Source organism: Ipomoea nil, unplaced genomic scaffold, assembly GCF_001879475.1.
Source record: "Ipomoea nil cultivar Tokyo-kokei standard unplaced genomic scaffold, Asagao_1.1 scaffold1936, whole genome shotgun sequence".
In the NCBI taxonomy this organism is placed as follows: domain Eukaryota; kingdom Viridiplantae; phylum Streptophyta; class Magnoliopsida; order Solanales; family Convolvulaceae; genus Ipomoea; species Ipomoea nil.
In genome coordinates, this window is record NW_017618364.1 from 2,371,849 (window position 1) to 2,392,500 (window position 20,652).

Sequence of the window (20,652 nt, forward strand, 5' to 3'; positions counted from 1 at the left end):
ATAGGAAAAGTTGTGTTATATTTCCAATGAAATATTAATATATTCATGTCGTTTTTCCTAATATTTCATTTACTTTTGAATATATTCATTTCTTTTTTCCTTCATAAAAAGAATTAATATTGATTTCTATTCCTTTTTTCATAATAACTAGTATTTTCACCCGTGTGATGCATGGAATGAATTTGTTATAATATTTAATTTTAAGAATATTTAGATCGATATACAATTATATAAATTATAATATCGAATATTATATAATGCAATTGAAAAATTGAGTTGGATCGATTGTATTTATTGGTGTTATCATTGCTTAAATTGGAACAAATAATTGTTCAATTAATAGCCAATGTGTAGATGTACGTATCCGGTATTGAAATTTTAGAGATTTTATATATAAGTGTTTTGGATTTGTATTAGTTGGGCAAATTTGCTCGTTATCTAGCAACTCAATTATAGAAATCATTTGCTATCCTAATTTATTTGTATGGAAGATATATTTTTTGTATAGATATATATACCAATTTTGTCATCTCCGCAAAAAAAAAAAAAAAAAAAAAAAAAAAAAAAAAAATATATATATATATATATATATATATATATATATATATATATATATATATATATATATATATATATCACTGGTTGGAATTACACATTATTGAAACCCTCTTTATAGACGACATGGGTAGTAGCAACAGAATCTTGTCCATAATTGTCTAGAGCTAACACCTTAAGGCCATCAGGATGGGCGACTCGGCAAAAAATCACATACAATTGACTATGATTAAATACCGATTTTTTAAGTGAAATATAGATATATTCATTTTCTTTTTCATTCATAGAAAGAGTTAATATTCATTTTCATTTTTTTTCCTTCATATTTTGTTTTCATAATATTTCATTTGGCGGTTACTAATTTTTCGTAGGGAAAACTGTGTTATATTTTCTATAAATTTTTAATATTAAATCCCTTTTTCATGTGACATGATTATCGTGCCAATTAGTAATAGAATATTAATAATAGATTTCTGTGTGTAAAATTCATTTCTTTTTTGTTCATAAAAGAAATTAATAATTATAATAATATAATTGTCGATTATATTTTAAGTGAAATATGGATATATTCATTTTCATTTCTTTTTTCTTCATAACATTTCATTTAGCGGTTACTAATTTTTTTCGTAGGGAAAGCTGTGTTATATTTTCAATGAATTTTTAATATTAAATCCCTTTTTCATGTGGCATGATTCCCGTGTCAATTAGTAACAAAATATTAATAATAGATTTCCGTGTGTAAAATTCATTTCCTTTTTCGTTCATAAAAGAAATTAATAATCATAATAATATAATTGTCGATTGTCGATTATAGTTGAAGTGAAATAGTGATATATTCATTTCCTTTTTCATTCATAGAAAGAGTTAATGTTCATTTTCCTTCATAATTTTTCATTCTTCGAAAAGGTTGAACCCCGGCGTAACCCTAACCCTTCATAACTTTTCATTCTTCCAAAAGGTTGAACCAACCCTAAGGGCCCCCAACACCCCGACCCGACAGAGTATTTGGAAAGATGAAAATCATGGTAACCCAACTGAACATGAACCACAGAAGCTAGACATTTGCTTACTGCGCACAAGGAGCCCCCCTCACTTTGAGAGGTCCTTCATAATTTTTCATTTGGCGGTTACTAATTTTTTCGTAGGAAAGCTGTGTTATATTTTCAATGAATTTTTAATATTAAATCCCTTTTTTCATGTGGCATGATTCCCGTGCCAATTAGTAACAAAATATTAATAATAGATTTTCGTGTGTAAAATTCATTTCCTTTTTCGTTCATAAAAGCAATTAATATTCATTTTCATATAATTAAAAAGTAATATAATTATGAAAATATAATTGCCGATTATATTTCCAGTAAAATATGAATATATTCCTTTCCCTTTTTCTTCATAAAAAGAATTAATATTTATTTTCATTCCTATTTCTTCACAAAAAGAATTAATATTCATTTCTAGTCATAAAAACAATATTGTACGTTTGTAATATTCATTTTTAATCATAAAAACAATCTGGTACGTGTTTAATAATCATTTCATTTTTTCTTTACCTAACTTTCGGTCTAGCCAATTAGTTATTTACTTATTAAGCACATATTATAATTATTTTAATTCGATTCAATTTTTAATATTAATTTTCTTTTTCGTTTGGTCTAGTTTTTGTGCCAATTAGTAACAAAATATTAATACAGATTTTTGTGTGTAATATTTATTTCCTTTTTGATTCATAAAAAAATTAATATTCATTTCTATATAATTAATAAGTACTATAATTTTAAAAATATAATTGTTGATTATATTTCTAGTGAAATATTAATATATTCATTTTCCTTTTCCTTCATAAATAATAATTAATATTTAATATAATTATAATAGTATAATTGCCGATTATATTTTCGGTGAAATATGAATATATTCATTTCTTTTTTCGTTCAATTTTGTATATATATATATATATATATATATATATATATATATATATATATATATATATATATATATATATATATATATATATATATATTATTAATTGTAAAAGGTGAGAAAATAGTAATACTATTAATTGTATGGATCTTTTTATTTTTTTTAAAAAAATTATTAATTATTAATTAATTACAATTTAATAGAGTCAGTAGCATTAAAAAAATTAATTGTGTGAATCTTTTTTATATTATTTTATTTTTAATTTTTCTGCTAAACTGGATTGTCACAGAAGACGGCGAGTCACATTTCAATATTAATTCTTTAACTTTCTGTATATGTGATTTTGTGTTTAGAATTATATATATTACCAATTAAATTAAAAGTGGTTATGATTATGGTATTTATTATATTCTTCCAAAAGGTTGAACCCCGCCCCCACACTCCGACCCGAGCATTTGGGAGGATGTAAATCATGGTAACTCAACTGAACATGAACTACATAGGCTAGATCTTTGCTCACTGCGCCCACAAGGAACCCACTCACTTTGATGGTATTTATTATATTACCTATTAAGACGGTGGGTCACAATTATGGTTTTTATTATATTACCAATTAAAATTATGGTTTTTATTATACTTGAACAATTGAACAATAATATTACTAATGAATAATATATGTATAGTAATTTGTCTAATTATTGACTTAATTACTATATATAAAAACAACCTAATAAATGAATAATAATATGAATAATTATTAGCATAATTAGAATAATAATTATTAGTAAGATCATTATTAGCTTATTCCTTAATTAACAAAATAATAATTTCTTGATTTTAGGACAATCCATCCCTTCTTACACGAGAGACGACTTCTCTGGCGCATTGCTCTGGCAATTCATTCTTGGCTTGTTTTACCTACATGGGCAAGATGGCTAGAAACGAATAGACTTGGGTTGTGTCGGTCAGCCACCTGTTTCTATTGCTTCTTCCCACTGTTGAAGATATGCTGATATATAGACTGAGAAGTTATAGTGTGATTATTGTGGTTGGCTTACCAGAAAAAAGATAGTGGTGTTGAACTTGTAGACATCAAACTGTGTTGTGGTCTTTTGAGATGTTGATTCATGAATCTTGTTTGCCAACTCATGTATACTGTCGTTTTGATTTATGATTTCCATGTCTTTCTTCAAAATAAGAAGAAAGAATGACATCTTATCTACTCAAAGCAGCACGAATTCGTACCGATAAGACAAACTATCTCCGATCTCACTTGAGAGAAAAATCTTAGTATAATCGCATTAGCTATTTTATTTTGCTCTATATATATGATTAACCACACTTCACCAAGATATTAATGCCCATTATGCTCTCCCTTTGGTTAATCGACCCGCAACATTCTTGGCATCACTTTCAATCACCTTACGGTTCCTTCCTATCATTATTATGAAACAATGCGGTACAGAATTTCTAGCCTTACACAACGCCTTGGGTCATTTATTTATTCTACCACGAACCAACATTTCTTTCAGTTCAATATTTTCATTATTATGAAAGAATGCAACCCTGATTCCAGAAATTTCAACACCATCATTTAGCTAAAATAGATATAGTAGGATAGACTGTTTACTCTAGTAATAAAATGATTGAAATATTAAAAATATAAATTTAAATTAGAAACAAAAAGATAAGAAGGTAATAAATAAGATAGGGGGGAGGTTTTTTTTTTTTTTTTTTTTTTTTTTACCTTGAAGATATAGATCTTGTACATCTCCTATGCTAGGTCAATTCAAGCTCTCATCCTTAACATTTCCCAACTCAAGGAACCCTACGGGGCTTGGTTGGGAAGGAGTTGAAGGCAAGGTATTCGAGGAAAAGTTTAGGTGAAATCTAGACAGTCCTAGTATTCTAAGTTACGAAAGGACGTAAGCTACTCCCTAGACTTAATTAGCAATGGTATCCTCTTTCCATATGTCAAATGATCCTCTAAGAATCTTCATCCACACTAAGCAATTCAACCCTACTTTTCTTTCATTTGTTCATTACTTGTTAGCATTCATTTCATTAGTTCACTACGACATTATTCTATTGTGTGCGCGTGACATGCTTCCAAACATTATCGATGTCGTTACTTTCCAAAATTAGCAACTTAGGGGTAACTCCGAGCGGGCATCCCATGAGAACGACATAATCCGGGATTCATCCTAACACAATTCACCTATCACGAGAGAGAGAAAAATGAGCACTCGTCAAGACATTTGTCCAAAAGGCAGGAAAATCTAATTAAATTTATAGGTGCACCAAATAAACATAATGCCGGGATGCGGAATTAGTAGATCAAATTATTTTTTGGGAAATGATAACAATGTGGTTGATTGCCATGAACTTTATGAATATGGAGAAATTTATAATACAAATATTATAGTTGTCGACAACACAATTGTATTGACAAATTGCTTTCGTTGATAATCTGGATCCGGTGCTAGGCACTAGAAGTGCCCTGGCTATTCAATACATAACGGAGCAATTAAGGTATAGCTCAACTCGCTAAAATAAACATATTCTCTTTATAATATATACACCACTGAATGTTAACCCTGCATGTTACAAATGAGTGTTTGTATGAAAGAGAATAAAAATAACGAGGTGATATGATATAAAGCGAGTTTGTAGCCAAAGGGTTCATGCAGAGACCCAAAATTGATTTTAATCAAATATATACATTCTCCCACAATAGATGACATTATGTTTCGCTACATAATATCATTGGCAATAAATAACAAATTTAGATATGCAGCTAATATTTATTTGAAAAAACCAGTAATAAATTTAAAGTTCTCAAAATGAGAGAGCAACATGTATATTGTTGAATTAAAAAGGCTTTATTTGACTTGAAATAGTAAACAATTGACTAAATAATTTCCTCTTGAAGTAGGAATGTGTAAATATGAATATGTGTCATTATGTGTTCATTAGAGTTGCTAATGAAGTTATTTATTTATTATCTTAGTATATTTTGGTGGTATAAATATTATTGAAACACATAAATAACTTGATGATATTAACTTAGGTCTAAAGGTGGTGTATGTTTTGAAATGAAAGACTTTGGGAAAATCAAGTATTTAAACAAGTTAGCTTACGTTGAAAGACGTCTTGGAGATGTGTTATATGGATAAGCATCATTTACTTCTCACATCAATGGTTGTTCAATCTCCTGAAATAGATAATCAACCATTTAGACTCGAAGAGAATAATGCGGATATTTTGGGACTGGAAGTCCATTATTTCATGTGAGTTACCAAATATTTTGACATTTATACAAGAAATCAAGATATGATTTTTGATAGGTTACTAAGATAGCTAATATATGATATTGATAGGCTATTTGAGTATTGACTATTTTTACAAAACACACATATATAGTGTCATGGTTCAATCCATGTGACCTCCAGAAGAGTCACACAATTATTATATAGAATATTCACTTGTAACAATCTAATATATTTATTCACAAAATCAATTTTCTAAACTTTTTGGAAATATATTTTTCGTATGAGATTTGAAGATTATTATCTTCAGGGGGAGTATCATCTTACGTGAATCGGTCCTGAAGATTGGGTCTTGAAAACCAAATACTCATTTTCCCTTAGTTAAGTTTTCCCCCCAAAGGGATTTTTTTCTTAATCTAAGGGTTTTAATGAGACAATTAATCTAAACCAATAATACACATACATCATGTACTCTTTTCTTCAACTAAATTTTTTTTACTGGATTTTTCTAGTGAGGTTTTTAACAAGGCGTGAGTATGGTATAGTAATGTTCAAAAGGAGAAAGGTGCAAATAAATACTTAAATAGACAAATCCCAAAAATTCTGAAGATTATATGCTAAAGGTTTATAATTGGTTATCTTGAAGACTATGCCCTAAAGGTTTATGGTTGTACTCCCATTGAATTTTTCTTAGCCTAAGGTTTTTAATGAGGCAACTCGTATAACACATGTTTAGAAATACATTATGTATTCTTTTCCTTGACTATGTTTTTTCCACATGGTTTTTTTTTTCTATATTTATATTACATATCTTCTAGAATATCATATTCATAATTATTTCTATATTCTTAGGATGTTTAAGTAAATTCCTAGATGATTGGTTCTCTTACCTTTTTCACATTTTTTTGACCGTTAGTATAGTTGTATATATATACACATTGTATTCTCCTTTGATACACAATTCATATATGCAATATATATTTTCCTACTCTTTCTTTGCAACTATGCTTTGTAGTTTATATCATCATCTCCTTACATGGTATTAGTAGAATTATTTTTCTCTCCCTGTTAATTTATCTTTCTGGTGCAATCTCTCTTTTGGCCATATCACTTTACGTCAATTACCACCCCTTCACCAACAGATTCTTCAAACCAGCAGACAAATCCCATCATCACCGTTAATACCCATGATGACTCAATTTATGCTAAACAATCACAACAACACACTAGTCCTTTTGATGCCAAGAGTCCCTATTATCTCCATTCTTCTGATGGTATAGGCACCACTCTCGTTGGCAGCATTCTTACCGGCATTGAAAACTACAATCCATGGGCTCAGGCAATCACTATGGCGTTGAAAGGCCGCAATAAATTATGTTTTGTTGATGGCTCCCTTCCCATGCCAGATTCTACCCATCCCGATCATGCTCGTGAACCAAGTAAATAATATGGTGATGTCCTGGCTCCTTAATTCAATTCATTCATCCCTTGCTCACACAGTTTTATATGCCCTAGCTGCTGCCTCAGTTTGGACAGATTTAAAATATCGTTTCTTGATAAGTGCTTATTTGTCTATATTTTTCCTCATTTTACTAAGCCATTTTTCTTATAGATCATTCCAAATTTCATGAGATTATGACTAAATTGTGTTATTTTGCAAGGAGTTTGGTTTGGAAAGCTTTAGATGCAAAGATGAATATTTTCATGCATTTTGGTGGGCATTGGAGTCAAATGGAGCGTTTTGGATGCATTAGGAGTCAATGGGAGCCAAGGGAATGCTATGGAGATGGATGCAACACTTCCAAGAGAGCCTAAGAGTGGTGTTTTCAATGATTTTGGTCATTTGGGCAAAGCAAAACAAAAGAGGAGCAAAAAATCAAGGCATTGCAATTTTCGCTCATTTCGACCACTTTTCAGTATTTTTGTCATATTTCGGCCTAGGAATGTCCAAATAAAGTGATTCTTGCGCCATTGGAAAAAAGACTCGAAGTGATACAAATTTTGTGAAGACTGAAGACCATAGGTCCAAAATCTGAAGTTTTGAAGGTCAAACGACACAGTCAAGTACACGGCTAGCCTAAGGCCGTGTGCAATTTCCAGAAACCTGCCCAGAATTGCAGTTTTAAGACACGGCCAGTGGCATGGTCGTGCCTATGGCCGTTCCACCCGTGCTCTACCCCTATTTAAGTCCGTTTCGATCAGCATTTTCAACTCGGTTTTGGACAATGTTTGAACCCTAGACATTTTCTACTCATTCCTTCCATATTTTAGGGTTAGATTAGACTTAGATTTAGGTTCTATAACATTTTGGAAGCGCTGATGGTCTGCACTGCCGAGAAAAAGAGAGGAGAGGCTGACGGTCGTTGCTGCTCAGCTGCTGAAGCCACAGCTCGCTGGAGAAAACCCTCATTGCTGCCGATTTGCTTGCTCGCCATGAAGATAGGTCGCCGATAACTGCTCTCCGGCAGCGACATTTTTTTTTCTTCTAATTTTAAACAATTATTTAAAAAAAATATTTTAAATTTTTGGTGACCTGGTATAAACCTGAAAAACATGCCAATTGAATTAATTGCATGAAATTAGTTAGTTTGGGGACCCAATTGCATATTTTTGAGTTCAATGGCCTATTTATATTTTGGTGTGTAGTTCGATGGCCTATTTGACCCTTATTCCTAAAAAACATTATAGCCCAATAGAAAACAAAATTCAATTAGCCCTACACTTTCTCATTTATAGAATCTAAGGGGGTGTTTGGATGGGACGAAGGAATTAGGAAGGAAAGGAATTGCAATTTGGGAAAAGAATAAGGTTGGAATAATGTAGGAATTCAAATTACATTGTTTGGTATGGATGAATATACTTATTGGAGATGAGAATTGAAGGATTTTATTGAATTACTTGCAATTCTCTCCAACCAAACATTGTAATTAGGGCCTTCATTGAATTACAATTCAATTACAACCAAATTACATTCAACCAAAAGTATGGATTACAGGCAAATGTATGGATTTCATACAAAATCTTCATGGGCTTTAATTGATTGAAAATTATTTGTGGACTATGTTGTTACTGTGCGATCGTTATGCCATGCAACCGTGTTCATCATTCATGATGAATACGGTCCCAACGGTAACAGTGCACCGTTAATTTTTTTTCTTTAATTAACCGTGCGACTTTTCTTCTTCATTTTCACATTTTGCGGTTTCACTTCCTCTTCGCGCAAGCTTCTTCAACATAATCTCATAAAAAGAAAATTCATAATTTCATAACTGCACATTCATAAATCCATGCCTGCACATTCATAATTGCATGGATTTATAAATATTTCTTTTATGAGATTATGAATTTTATATTATGAGATTATGGATTTTCTGTTATGAGATTATGAATTTTCTGTTATGAGATTATGAATTTACAGTAAATTCATAATCTCATAACAGAAAATTCATAATTTAATAAATGTTTTTCTTTTATGCGATTATGAATTTTCTGTTATGAGATTATGAATTTCTAGTACATTCATAATCTCATAACAGAAAATTCATAATCTAACCAAACCCGCGCCGTTAACACCACTGACAAGATAATATGCCTGGCACCCGACCCGGATCACAAATGGGCATTGACTCAGCATCGCATGGGAACCCAACGGGCAGAACTCCAACGGTTAGGAATTCCAACAGGTGCCACCTTACTATCATTGAAGCCCCCATTAATGAGAGAAAATTAAAGGCTAGGCTCCCCATTTATGTCCCATGTTGTTACCGTTAGGACTCTAAGTATAAATGGGGCTCTCCTCAGCTAGCAGAGGACACACTGTATTTTCCATATTGGCGACGCCTCGGGTCGCCTCGACCAGATGGCCGGGGCCGCGCCTCAGCCACAAGCCGATAAAAAAAAAAAAAAAAAAAAGGGGGGGGGGGGGGGGGGGGCCGCTGGCCGCGCCTCAGCCAAGGCCGAGGCACACGCCTCGGCAGGGTAATAATGTTACCGGCGATAATAATACTATAATAACGTTATAAGAGAGTAACAATAGTTGTATTGCCTTAGTTTCAGTATGGAAAATACAGTGTGTCCTCTGCTGGCTGAGGAGAGCCCCATTTATACTTAGAGTCCTAACGGTAACAACATGGGACATAAATGGGGAGCTTAGCCTTTAATTCTCTCTCATTAATGGGGGCTTCAATGATAGTAAGGTGGCACCTGTTGGAATTCCTAACCGTTGGAGTTCTGCCCGTTGGGTTCCCATGCGATGCTGAGTCAATGCCCATTTGTGATCCGGGTCGGGTGCCAGCCCTATTATCCTGTCACCAGTCCCCCCTACTCCTGAGTCAACGGATGTGTTTGAGTTTGACTTGGGAGTAAAGCTGAATCTATTTTGATCTTGTGTAGAATCCTCTTTATTTAGGATATTTTATTTGATCCTGTGTAGAATTCTGCTTGATTTAAGATATTTGGTTTTGTTTTCCAAATCCCTAACTTGCCTTCCAAATCCCTGATTAGTGCTTTCCCAATCCTTTCCTGCTTCACTTAACTTTTTTATCTCAAGCTCATCTCCAATATAAACCCCTGTCTCTCTGAGCAGTTTGAGAGCACTTCTTCAACAACTTTCTGCCACAACTCTGTAAGTCTCCGCTATCATTATTATTTTGTAATTTATTTTACAATGTATTTATGTATATATGAGTATACATGTCCTGCATATTTTTTTTTTATCGGCTTGTGGCCGAGGCGTCGCCTCAGCCACTTGGCCGAGGCGTCGCCTCGACCACGAGGCCGAGGCGTGTGCCTCGGCCTTGGCTAAGGCGCGGCCTCGACCAAGAGGCTGAGGCGCGGCCTCAGCCCTCTTTTTTTTTTTTTTCGGCTTGTGGCCGAGGCGTGTGCCTCGGCCTTGGCTGAGGCGCTGCCTCAGCCATTATTTTATTTTATTCTATTTTATTTTTTTTTGACACGCTCTTTTCCTGACAGGCAGTTTTTGTACCCAAGTCTTGCGAGCTTATCTGTAACCGATGTGAGGTTAGTGTCTTTTGCTTCATAATGGATGTCACCCCTTTGATTGATGTTGGAGAACTTGATTTTGATGAGGAATACCTTCTTGATGATTCCCCTCTTTTTGAAAATTTTCCCCCTCTTCCGTTTGTTGCTGACTCGCCTACACCTAAGCCCCAAATGAAAAAATAAGAAAAAATGCAAGGCCTCCTATTCTGTTCTTGATAAGTCCCTTGTCTTGTCCATACAGCCTCAATTAGGGGGACGGGATTGGGATGATATTAGAGGTCTCCTTAGTCCAGACGTTCTGACTCTCCCTCCTGACCCTCGGGGTAATATCACTGACCCACCCCTGGATAAGTATTTTGGGGTCCATCTTCTGTTGCTACAGGTTGGGCTGCGGTTTCCCCTTCATAGGTTTGTGATAAATTTTATGAACCTCTACGAGATAGCCCCCGGTCAGCTTGTTCCCAATGGTCACCATGTAATTGCGGGCTTTCTTGCTATATGTAAGGATAAAGGGATAGAACCCACGCTAGATCTTTTCCAGGCTCTTTTCATAGTTGGTAGGGCTTCTCAGGAGGGTAAGGGATTTGTCATGGTTTCGAGCAGGCCGCATTTCAAACTCTTTGAGGACCGTCCTACTTATAACAAGGATTGGAAACCCAAATATGTCTTTGTCACCCTTGTGGGTCATCCGCCTCCCTTTCGTGTCACGTGGGGATCCCATTTACGTTGCCCTCCTACTCCTGACATGAGTCCCTCCCTACGCCGAGATGTAGATGATTTACTAGGGGATGGTCCTTTATCGATCGTTGATTATACTACCGAGTGGAAGCTCGCGGGTTTGGGCTTCGTGAGGGCTCATCTAGCTGTTCTTTCACCCACGGGTACTCTTTTGTTACTACTTAGTCTTTATTCATCAACTACTAACTCTAACTTGTCTTCTTTTTATTTCAGGTACCATGTCTTCAACTTCGAGGACGGCTCGATACATGTCGCGACAAGATCCCCCCCCCCCCCCCCCCAAAGAAGAGCAAGGTAGAGAAGGGTAAACCCGAGGCCATGGAGGTGATGCCGCCTCCGCCGGCACGCACGCCGACTCCATCCAAGGACGTTGAGCGTACGCCTACCTCAACAAAGGTCGCCCAGAGGGTGTGTGTGCCTACTCCAACCAAGGTTGTCGAGGGGGTGCGTGTGCCTACTCCAACCAAGGTTTCCGAGGGGGTGACGCAGCCTCTGCCGACTCGTACGCCCACGGCCGTTACTTTTTCCCCTCAACCCCCCGAGGTGCAAGGGGATACTTTTACTGAGTCTGGCTCGCGCGTTCGGACTAACTTGATTCGACTGGGAATGGACGTGCCACCCGGAGCGTCGTTAATAAATAAGAGTCTTGATGTGGTTGAGTATGCTGCTCGTATCGCCCCTCCTGCGGACCTGGAACACCTTGTCGCCATGGATGTCAACATGCTGCAAGAGCGTTATCTTAGACATATTTTTGAGGTCAGTTTTCTCATACTTATGTTTTTTCTCTGCCCTGGCCTGTCTTACTCCGTTTGTTACTTTCAGGCCCTGCTAGAGGGACAGATCATTCATGCCCAACGGCGGCGGGTGACGGACGCGCTCATCGAGGATGTTAAAATTAGGGGCGTGGACAACAAGAGCCTGAAAAACCTGCTATCGATCCGGGAAGGGGCTTTGAGCAAGATGGAAGGCGAGCTTGGGGCACTAAGGAAGGAGCACCAAGCGCTGTCGGCCCGGGCGGAGGCTATGAGTAAGATGGAGGGCAAGCTTGAGGCCCTAAGGAAAGAGTACGGAGCGGTTAAACTTGCCCTCGTGAAGGAGCTGGAGGACCACGAGAGGACCCGTGCTGGCCATGCTGACGCCCTCGGTCGGGCTGTGGAGGTCTACAAGAGTTCAGCCGAGTTTAGGGAGGACGCGATGCACTATATGTGCACTCCTGAGGCTATCCGGGAATTCCTCAAAATTGGGGCTGATCAAGAGGCTGAGGCGCAGGTGGCTTTTAACATTGGGCAGTACACGAAGCAACAGGAGATCTTTTCAGTGCTGAGGGAGAAGGTTCCAAATTTTGACCCCGTGTCCCTTGGCTTGCCTGTAAAAGAGAAGAATCTGGATCCTGATGCTGAGAATGAATCCATTGTTGATGTTACGGACGCTCGTGAGGATTCTTTGGTGGACGAGTTTCGCGGCATCGACACTAGCAACGTCCCCAATGTTCCACTTGATCAGATTATGATTGAGGAGCTCTCGGACCATAAGTAGTTCGTAGTCTTGAGATTTTCCCTTGCTTTCTAGCTATGTCTTTGAACAGTTTGCTTTCTGTGTCTGAATAACTTGCTACTATTTTTAGAATATTCGAAATAAACTAGTTACTTCGGAATAAACATGTTGTTATAATTTTTCTTCTCTTTTTTTTTTTTTTTTTTTTTTTTTGCTTGCCGAGACGGACTCGGTTGGTCGAGGCGTGCCTCGGCCAAATTGTGACCGAGGCGTGCATCTCGGCCAACCTTTGGCCGAGGCATTCTTTATTATTATTATTATTATTATTATTATTATTATTATTATTTTACAACACGGGCCTTTCATGAGAACGAGATATTATTTCAGAAAATTTCGTAAAAGATAATAACGCATTTGTTTTAGTAAATAACATGGACGGACCATGAAAGTAATATATTATTTTCAAGAATTTTAGCGTGTAGAGCGGACGGACCGCGATTGCCAAGTACTATTTCCAATGATTGCTACTACTGGATTTTTAAGGAAAGTACTTGATCAAATGTTCCGAGTTCCATACCCGATCGATCATTCTTCCCCCTGTAGTTTTTAACTTGTATGTTCCTGGGCGAACGAATTCCTCCATGGCGTAAGGCCCCTCCCACTTCTTTGCGAATTTTCCCCATTCAAGGGGTTGGCTGGCTTCCCTTCTTCGCAACACAAGGTCGCCGACCTGGAAGTACCGGGGTCGGACTTTTGCGTCATGGTAGGACTTTAGCTGACGACCGTAGTTCTCCATCTTGCAGAATGCCGCTTCTCTTTTTTCATCCAAGAAGTTCAGATCCACCCTTTGGTGGAGTTCATTTTGTTCTGACTCGAACTCCTCCACCCTTCTACTAGGTATGATTACTTCCACCGGGGCCCGAGCTTCGAATCCATAGGCGAGTGCGAATGGGGTTTTCCCGGTGGCCCTTCTTGGTGTCGTGCGATAGGCCCAGAGGATGCCGTCGAGTTCCTCCACCCAGTACTTTGCTTGGTCTCCTTTTGGGGAGACCTTCATGCACTCTGGTGGGAACTCGACTATTCCCATCTCCTCAGCCTGTTTTAGGATGATGCTGACGGGATAGGTAAGAGGAGTTAGGTTACGCAGGGGAACCAGGAGAGGCCGTTCATGGTCCCGACCCTTCCCTACGGCCGGGTGGTTCGAACGTGGTGCCTGGCTGGACGGACCAGCTTTCCCAGGTTTCCCGTTTTTCCTGCCGTCTTCCTCATCTTTCGTTTTCCTGCCGACGTCCTCTGCTTCGGCATAGCGGCTAGCCGTCCTCATCAAATCTTCGTAAGAACGGGGGTGGTGGGCGTTCAGCTGCTTGTGAAAATACCCCGATCTCAAGGCGTGGATTAATATCGGGATCGCCGCCTTGGAGTCGAAGTCGTAGACATTATTGACTTCCTTTTGCCACTTGATCAGGAAGTCTTTGAGGCTCTCGCCTCTATCTTGCTTTACTACACAGAGGTGAGAGAACGGTTTCTTACGCGGTATGCTACCAGAGAAGTATGTCAGGAAGCTTTTGGACAACTCTCCAAAATTTTGGATCGACCCGTCCGGGATGGTGTTGAACCAATCTTGGGCCGTTCCATCCAGGGTGGACAAGAACGCTCGGCACATGATGGCGTCCCCTGCCCCAATCATCACCGAGAAAATTTTCAAAGAAGAAGAGGCCTGGCCCCGCGCCGAGCCCGTGTCAGAGACGGAAGATATAGTTCTGGATCCCTCCAGACCAGACCGAGTGGTGAAGATCGGCACAGGCTTAAGCCCAGAGCTAAGAGTCCAGATAGTGGATGTAATCCGCCGTTCTCACACGGTGTTCGCATGGGGGCCAGAGGACATGCCGGGCATAGATCGAAGGATCATAACCCACAAGCTCGCAGTCGACCCCAACGGAAAACCAGTGCATCAGCGAAAAAGGTATATGTCGGCAGAACGAAGAGAGTTCGTGAAAAAGGAGGTGACCGCATTACTCAACGTAGGGCACATCAAGGAGATTTACTACCCACAGTGGCTGAGCAACGTAGTCTTGGCTCCCAAAGGATCAACGTGGAGGATGTGCGTAGACTACACGGACCTCAATAGGGCATGCCCTATGGACCGTTTTCCACTACCCAATATAGATCAATTGGTGGATGAGACGGCAGGGTGTGAACTCATGAGCTTCATGGACGCCTTCCGTGGGTACCATCAAATATCCATGCATGAGGAGGACGCCGAGAAGACTGCCTTCACCACTCCCGAGGGGATATTCTGCTACTTGGTCATGCCGTTCGGATTGAAGAATGTCGGGGCCACATACACTCGCATGGTGGCAAAGCTGTTCAAGACAGTACTGGGAGAAAACATGGAAGCATACGTGGACGACATAATCGTCAAAAGTTGCAAGGCCACCTCCCATGCCGAGGATCTCAGCGAGGTATTTTTCATTATGAAGAAATTTAATTTGCGCTTGAACCCAAAAAAATGCACCTTCGCCGTTGATGGGGGCAAATTTTTGGGCTTCATGGTCACTAGGAACGGCATTGAGCCAAATCTAGAAAAATTAAGGACTATCCTTGACAGGGAGCCTCCGCGGTCCATAAAGGAAGTCCAGAGACTCAACGGGCGTCTGGCGGCCTTAGGCCATTTTCTATCTAAATCGGCTGAACGTTCCCTCCCCTTCTTCCAAATCTTGAAAAAGAGCAAAGGGTTCGAGTGGACGCCAGACTGTCAAAAGGCCTTCGAGGAGTTGAAAAAATACTTGTTGTCCCCGCCCCTGCTTGCAAAGCCAGAGGCAGGTGAAGCCCTAATTTTGTACTTGGGCGTGTCACAGGGTGCGATCAGCTCCGTGTTGGTCAAAGAAGAAGGAGGGACTCAGCGTCCCATCTACTATGTAAGCAACGCCCTACACGACGCAGAGCTCCGATACAGCGTGTTGGAGAAGACAGTATTTGCCATAGTCACTTCATCAAAAAGGTTGGCTCACTACTTCCAAGCTCACCCCATCCACGTACTCTCACACCAGCCGTTGGGGAGCTTCCTCCGGAATACTAACAGCTCCGCCAGGATGGCATGGTGGGCCATGCACCTCAGTCAGTTTGACATAGATTTCAACCAAGGCCCGCCATCAAAGGTCAAGCTCTTGCAGACTTTATAGTGGAGTGCACAGCTCGGGAAGTGACGGACCAGGTAGAAACTGAAGATGGAGGGTGGTGGACCTTGTCCACAGACGGCTCTTCGAACAGCAAAGGTTGCGGCGGTGGCGTAGTACTCGTCACTCCGGAGGGGTTCCGCGCCTACTATGCCATCCGATTCCACTTCAAATTATCTAACAATGAGGCCGAGTACGAGGCCCTTCTCAATGGACTGCGATTGGCGGCGGGACTACGAGCTGAGAAGGTCCGAATTCGATGCGATTCCAAGCTGGTAGTCAGCCAGGTGTCTGGGGAGTAAGAAGCCAACGAAGGAAGCATGCAGAAATACAGAGACGCGGTGTTGAGAACCCTGCGCGAGTTTGAGGGATACGAGATACACCAGGTACCGAGAGAGCAGAACGCCGACGCCGACATGCTCTCAAAGCTAAGTACCGGAGTCCCCAACCACATTAGGAAGATCGCTCGACTGGAAGACCTCGAGACTTCAAGTATCGACGTTTCGTGGGTCTTCCCTGTGCAGACTAGGGAGCCATGTTGGATTGATCATATCAAACGATACAAGGCAGATGGCACCCTACCGCTAGACGAGGCAGACCGCAAAGGTAACGAAGTTACGGGCACCCAGCTACGTTGTCTCGGGCGATAAACTGTACAAACGCTCCTACAATGGCACGTTACTGAGGTGTCAATATCCAGATGAAGCAAAGTTGGTGATAAAAGAGGTCCATGATGGGGTATGCTCCGCGCACCAAGGGGCGTACACCATCGCACGCCGCATCATGTTACAAGGGTATTTTTGGCCCAAAATGCTGAGGGACTGCGCCGAGTATACAAAGCGATGTCCCAAGTGCCAAGAATTCCAAGCACTGCCGGGTCGACCTGCGACGAACTACACCCCGGTAAGCACCGCGATTCCTTTTTCGAGATGGGGAATTGACCTGGTAGGGGCCCTTCCCACGGGGACTGGAAACAGGAAGTACATCATTGTGGCCGTCGACTATTTCACGAAATGGGTAGAGGCCGAGCCCCTGGCGAGCATCACCGCAGCAAGGTGCAAAAGGTTTGTCGAGAAAAACATCTTGTATCGTTTCGGTATCCCTCTCTAGGTAATCACAGACAATGGCCGTCAGTTCGAGGCACGAGAATTTTCAGAATTCTTAGCAGGATGGGGCGTTAAACATAGCCGGGTGGCGGTATCTTATCCTCAGGCGAATGGGCAAGTGGAGAATGCGAATAGAACCATCCTCGACGGCCTCAAGAAAAAGCTAGAAGCTGGCAGAGCCTGGGTGGAAGAACTCGACGACATCCTCTTGGCCTATCGCACGACACCAAGAAGGGCCACCGGGGAAACCCCGTTCACACTCGCCTATGGATTTGAAGCTCGGGCCCCGGTGGAAGTAATCATACCTAGTAGAAGGGTGGAGGAGTTCGAGTCAGAACAAAATGAACTCCACCAAAGGGTGGATCTGAACTTCTTGGATGAAAAAAGAGAAGCGGCATTCTGCAAGATGGAGAACTACGGTCGTCAGCTAAAGTCCTACCATGACGCAAAAGTCCGACCCCGGTACTTCCAGGTCGGCGACCTTGTGTTGCGAAGAAGGGAAGCCAGCCAACCCCTTGAAGGGGAAAAATTCGCAAAGAAATGGGAGGGGCCTTACGCCGTGGAGGAAGTCGTTCGCCCAGGAACATACAAGTTAAAAACTACAGGGGGAAGAATGATCGATCGGGTATGGAACTCGGAACATTTGATCAAGTACTTTCCTTAAAAATCCAGTAGTAGCAATCATTGGAAATAGTACTTGGCAATCGCGGTCCGTCCGCTCTACACGCTAAAATTCGTGGAAATAATATCTTACTTTCATGGTCTGTCCATGTTATTTACTAAAACAAATGCGTTATCATCTTTTACGAAATTTTCTGAAATAATATCTCGTTCTCATGAAAGGCCCGTGTTGTAAATAATAATAATAATAATAATAATAATAATAATAATAATAATAATAATAATAATAATAATAATAATAATAATAAAGAAGCTCGGATGGCCGAGGCATGCCTCGGCCAAAGGTTGGCCGAGACACACGCCTCGGCCACGGGTTGGCCGAGGCGCACGCCCTCGGCCAAGGGCTGGCCAAGGTGCACGCCTCGGTCACAATTTGGCCGAGGCACGCCTCGACCAACCGAGTCCGTCTCGGCAAGCAAAAAAAAAAAAAAAAAAAAAAAAGAGAAGAAAAATTATAACAACATGTTTATTCCGAAGTAACTAGTTTATTTCGAATATTCTAAAAATAGTAGCAAGTTATTCAGACACAGAAAGCAAACTGTTCAAAGACATAGCTAGAAAGCAAGGGAAAATCTCAAGACTACGAACTACTCATGGTCCGAGAGCTCCTCAATCATAATCTGATCAAGTGGAACATTGGGGACGTTGCTAGTGTCGATGCCGCGAAACTCGTCCACCAAAGAATCCTCACGAGCGTCCGTAACATCAACAGTGGATTCATTCTCAGCATCATGATCCGGATTCTTCTCTATTACAGGCAAGCCAAGGGACACGGGGTCAAAATTTGGAACCTTTTCCCTCAGCACTGAAAAGATCTCCTGTTGCTTCGTGTACCGCCCAATGTTGAAAGCCACCTGCGCCTCAGCCTCTTGATCAGCCCCAATTTTGAGGAATTCCCGGATAGCCTCAGGAGTGCACATATAGTGCATCGCGTCCTCCCTAAACTCGGCTGAACTCTTGTAGACCTCCACAGCCCGACCGAGGGCGTTAGCATGGCCAGCACGGGTCCTCTCGTGGTCCTCCCGCTCCTTCACGAGGGCAAGTTTAACCGCTCCGTACTCTTTCCTTAGGGCCTCAAGCTCGCCCTCCATCTTACTCATAGCCTCCGCCCGGGCCGACAGCGCTTGGTGCTCCTTCCTTAGTGCCCCAAGCTCGCCTTCCATCTTGCTCAAAGCCCCTTCCCGGATCGATAGCAGGTTCTTCAGGCTCTTGTTGTCCACGTCCCTAATTTTAACATCCTCGATGAGCGCGTCCGTCACCCGCCGCCGTTGGGCATGAATGATCTGTCCCTCTAGCAGGGCCTGAAAGTAACAAACGGAGAAAGACAGGCCAGGGCAGAGAAAAAACATAAGTATGAGAAAACTGACCTCAAAAATATGTCTAAGATAACGCTCTTGCAGCATGTTGACATCCATGGCGACAAGGTGTTCCAGGTCCGCAGGAGGGGCGATACGAGCAGCATACTCAACCACATCAAGACTCTTATTTATTAACGACGCTCCGGGTGGCACGTCCATTCCCAGTCGAATCAAGTTAGTCCGAACGCGCGAGCCGGACTCAATAGAAGTATCCCCTTGCACCTCGGGGGGTTGAGGGGAAAAAGTAACGGTCGTGGGCGTACGAGTCGGCGGAGGTTGCGTCACCCCCTCGGAAACCTTGGTTGGAGTAGGCACACGCACCCCCTCGGCAACCTTGGTTGGAGTAGGCACACGCACCCTCTGGGCGACCTTTGTTGAGGTAGGCGTACGCTCAACGTCCTTGGATGGAGTCGGCGTGCGTGCCGGCGGAGGCGGCATCACCTCCATGGCCTCGGCTTTACCCTTCTCTACCTTGCTCTTCTTTGGGGGGGGGGGGATCCTATCGCGACATGTATCGAGCCGTCCTCGAAGATGAAGACATGGTACCTGAAATAAAAAGAAGACAAGTTAGAGTTAGTAGTTGATGAATAAAGACTAAGTAGTAACAGAAGAGTACCCGTGGGTAAAGAACAGCCGGATGAGCCCTCACGAAGCCCAAACCCGCGAGCTTCCACTCGGTAGTATAATCAACGATCGATAAAGGACCATCCCCTAGTAAATCATCTACATCTCGGCGTAGGGAGGGACTCATGTCAGGAGTAGGAGGGCAACGTAAATGGGATCCCCACGTGACACGAAAGGGAGGCGGATGACCCACAAGGGTGACAAAGACATATTTGGGTTTCCAATCCTTGTTATAAGTAGGACGGTCCTCAAAGAGTTTGAAATACGGCCTGCTCGAAACCATGACAAATCCCTTACCCTCCTGAGAAGCCCTACCAACTATGAAAAGAGCCTGGAAAAGATCTAGCGTGGGTTCTATCCCTTTGTCCTTACATATAGCAAGAAAGCCCGCAATTACCTGGTGACCATTGGGAACAAGCTGACCGGGGGCTATCTCGTAGTGGTTCATAAAATCTATCACAAACCTATGAAGGGGGAACCGCAGCCCAACCTGTAGCGACAGAAGATGGACCCCAAAATACTTATCCAGGGGTGGGTCGATGATATTACCCCGAGGGTCAGGAGGGAGAGTCAGAACGTCAGGACTAAGGAGACCTCTAATATCACCCCAATCCCCCTAATTGAGGCTGTATGGACAAGACAAGGGACTTATCAAGAACAGAATAGGAGGCCTTGCGTTTTTTCTTCTTTTTCATTTGGGGCTTAGGTGTAGGCTAGTCAGCAACAAACG

The 20,652-nt window shown here is 41.0% G+C and overlaps 1 protein-coding gene and 1 long non-coding RNA gene across 2 annotated transcripts; both read left to right on the plus strand.

Annotated features, from left to right (window-relative positions):
• The first annotated feature begins 5,085 nt into the window (after positions 1 to 5,085).
• On the plus strand, positions 5,086 to 10,210 carry LOC109146630. Its single transcript, XR_002048473.1, has 3 exons — positions 5,086 to 5,098; positions 7,475 to 7,567; positions 10,198 to 10,210. It is a non-coding gene; the product is annotated as an uncharacterized LOC109146630 (long non-coding RNA).
• A 6,263-nt stretch (positions 10,211 to 16,473) lies between these two features.
• Positions 16,474 to 17,923, plus strand: LOC109146693 (uncharacterized protein K02A2.6-like). Its single transcript, XM_019294343.1, has 3 exons — positions 16,474 to 16,759; positions 16,854 to 17,170; positions 17,264 to 17,923. The coding sequence occupies exons 1-3, from the start codon at positions 16,474 to 16,476 to the stop codon at positions 17,921 to 17,923; spliced, it is 1,263 nt and encodes a 420-aa protein (XP_019149888.1).
• The last annotated feature ends 2,729 nt before the right edge of the window (positions 17,924 to 20,652 follow it).

Bases quoted from the DNA above. Each gene is read 5' to 3' on its own strand.
- LOC109146693 (XM_019294343.1), top strand. From the start codon at position 16,474: ATGCAGAAATACAGAGACGCGGTGTTGAGAACCCTGCGCGAGTTTGAG. The intron at 16,760-16,853 runs GTAACGAAGTTA...GTCAATATCCAG, and splicing joins AGACGAGGCAGACCGCAAAG to ATGAAGCAAAGTTGGTGATA. The intron at 17,171-17,263 runs GTAGAGGCCGAG...ATCCCTCTCTAG, and splicing joins TCGACTATTTCACGAAATGG to GTAATCACAGACAATGGCCG.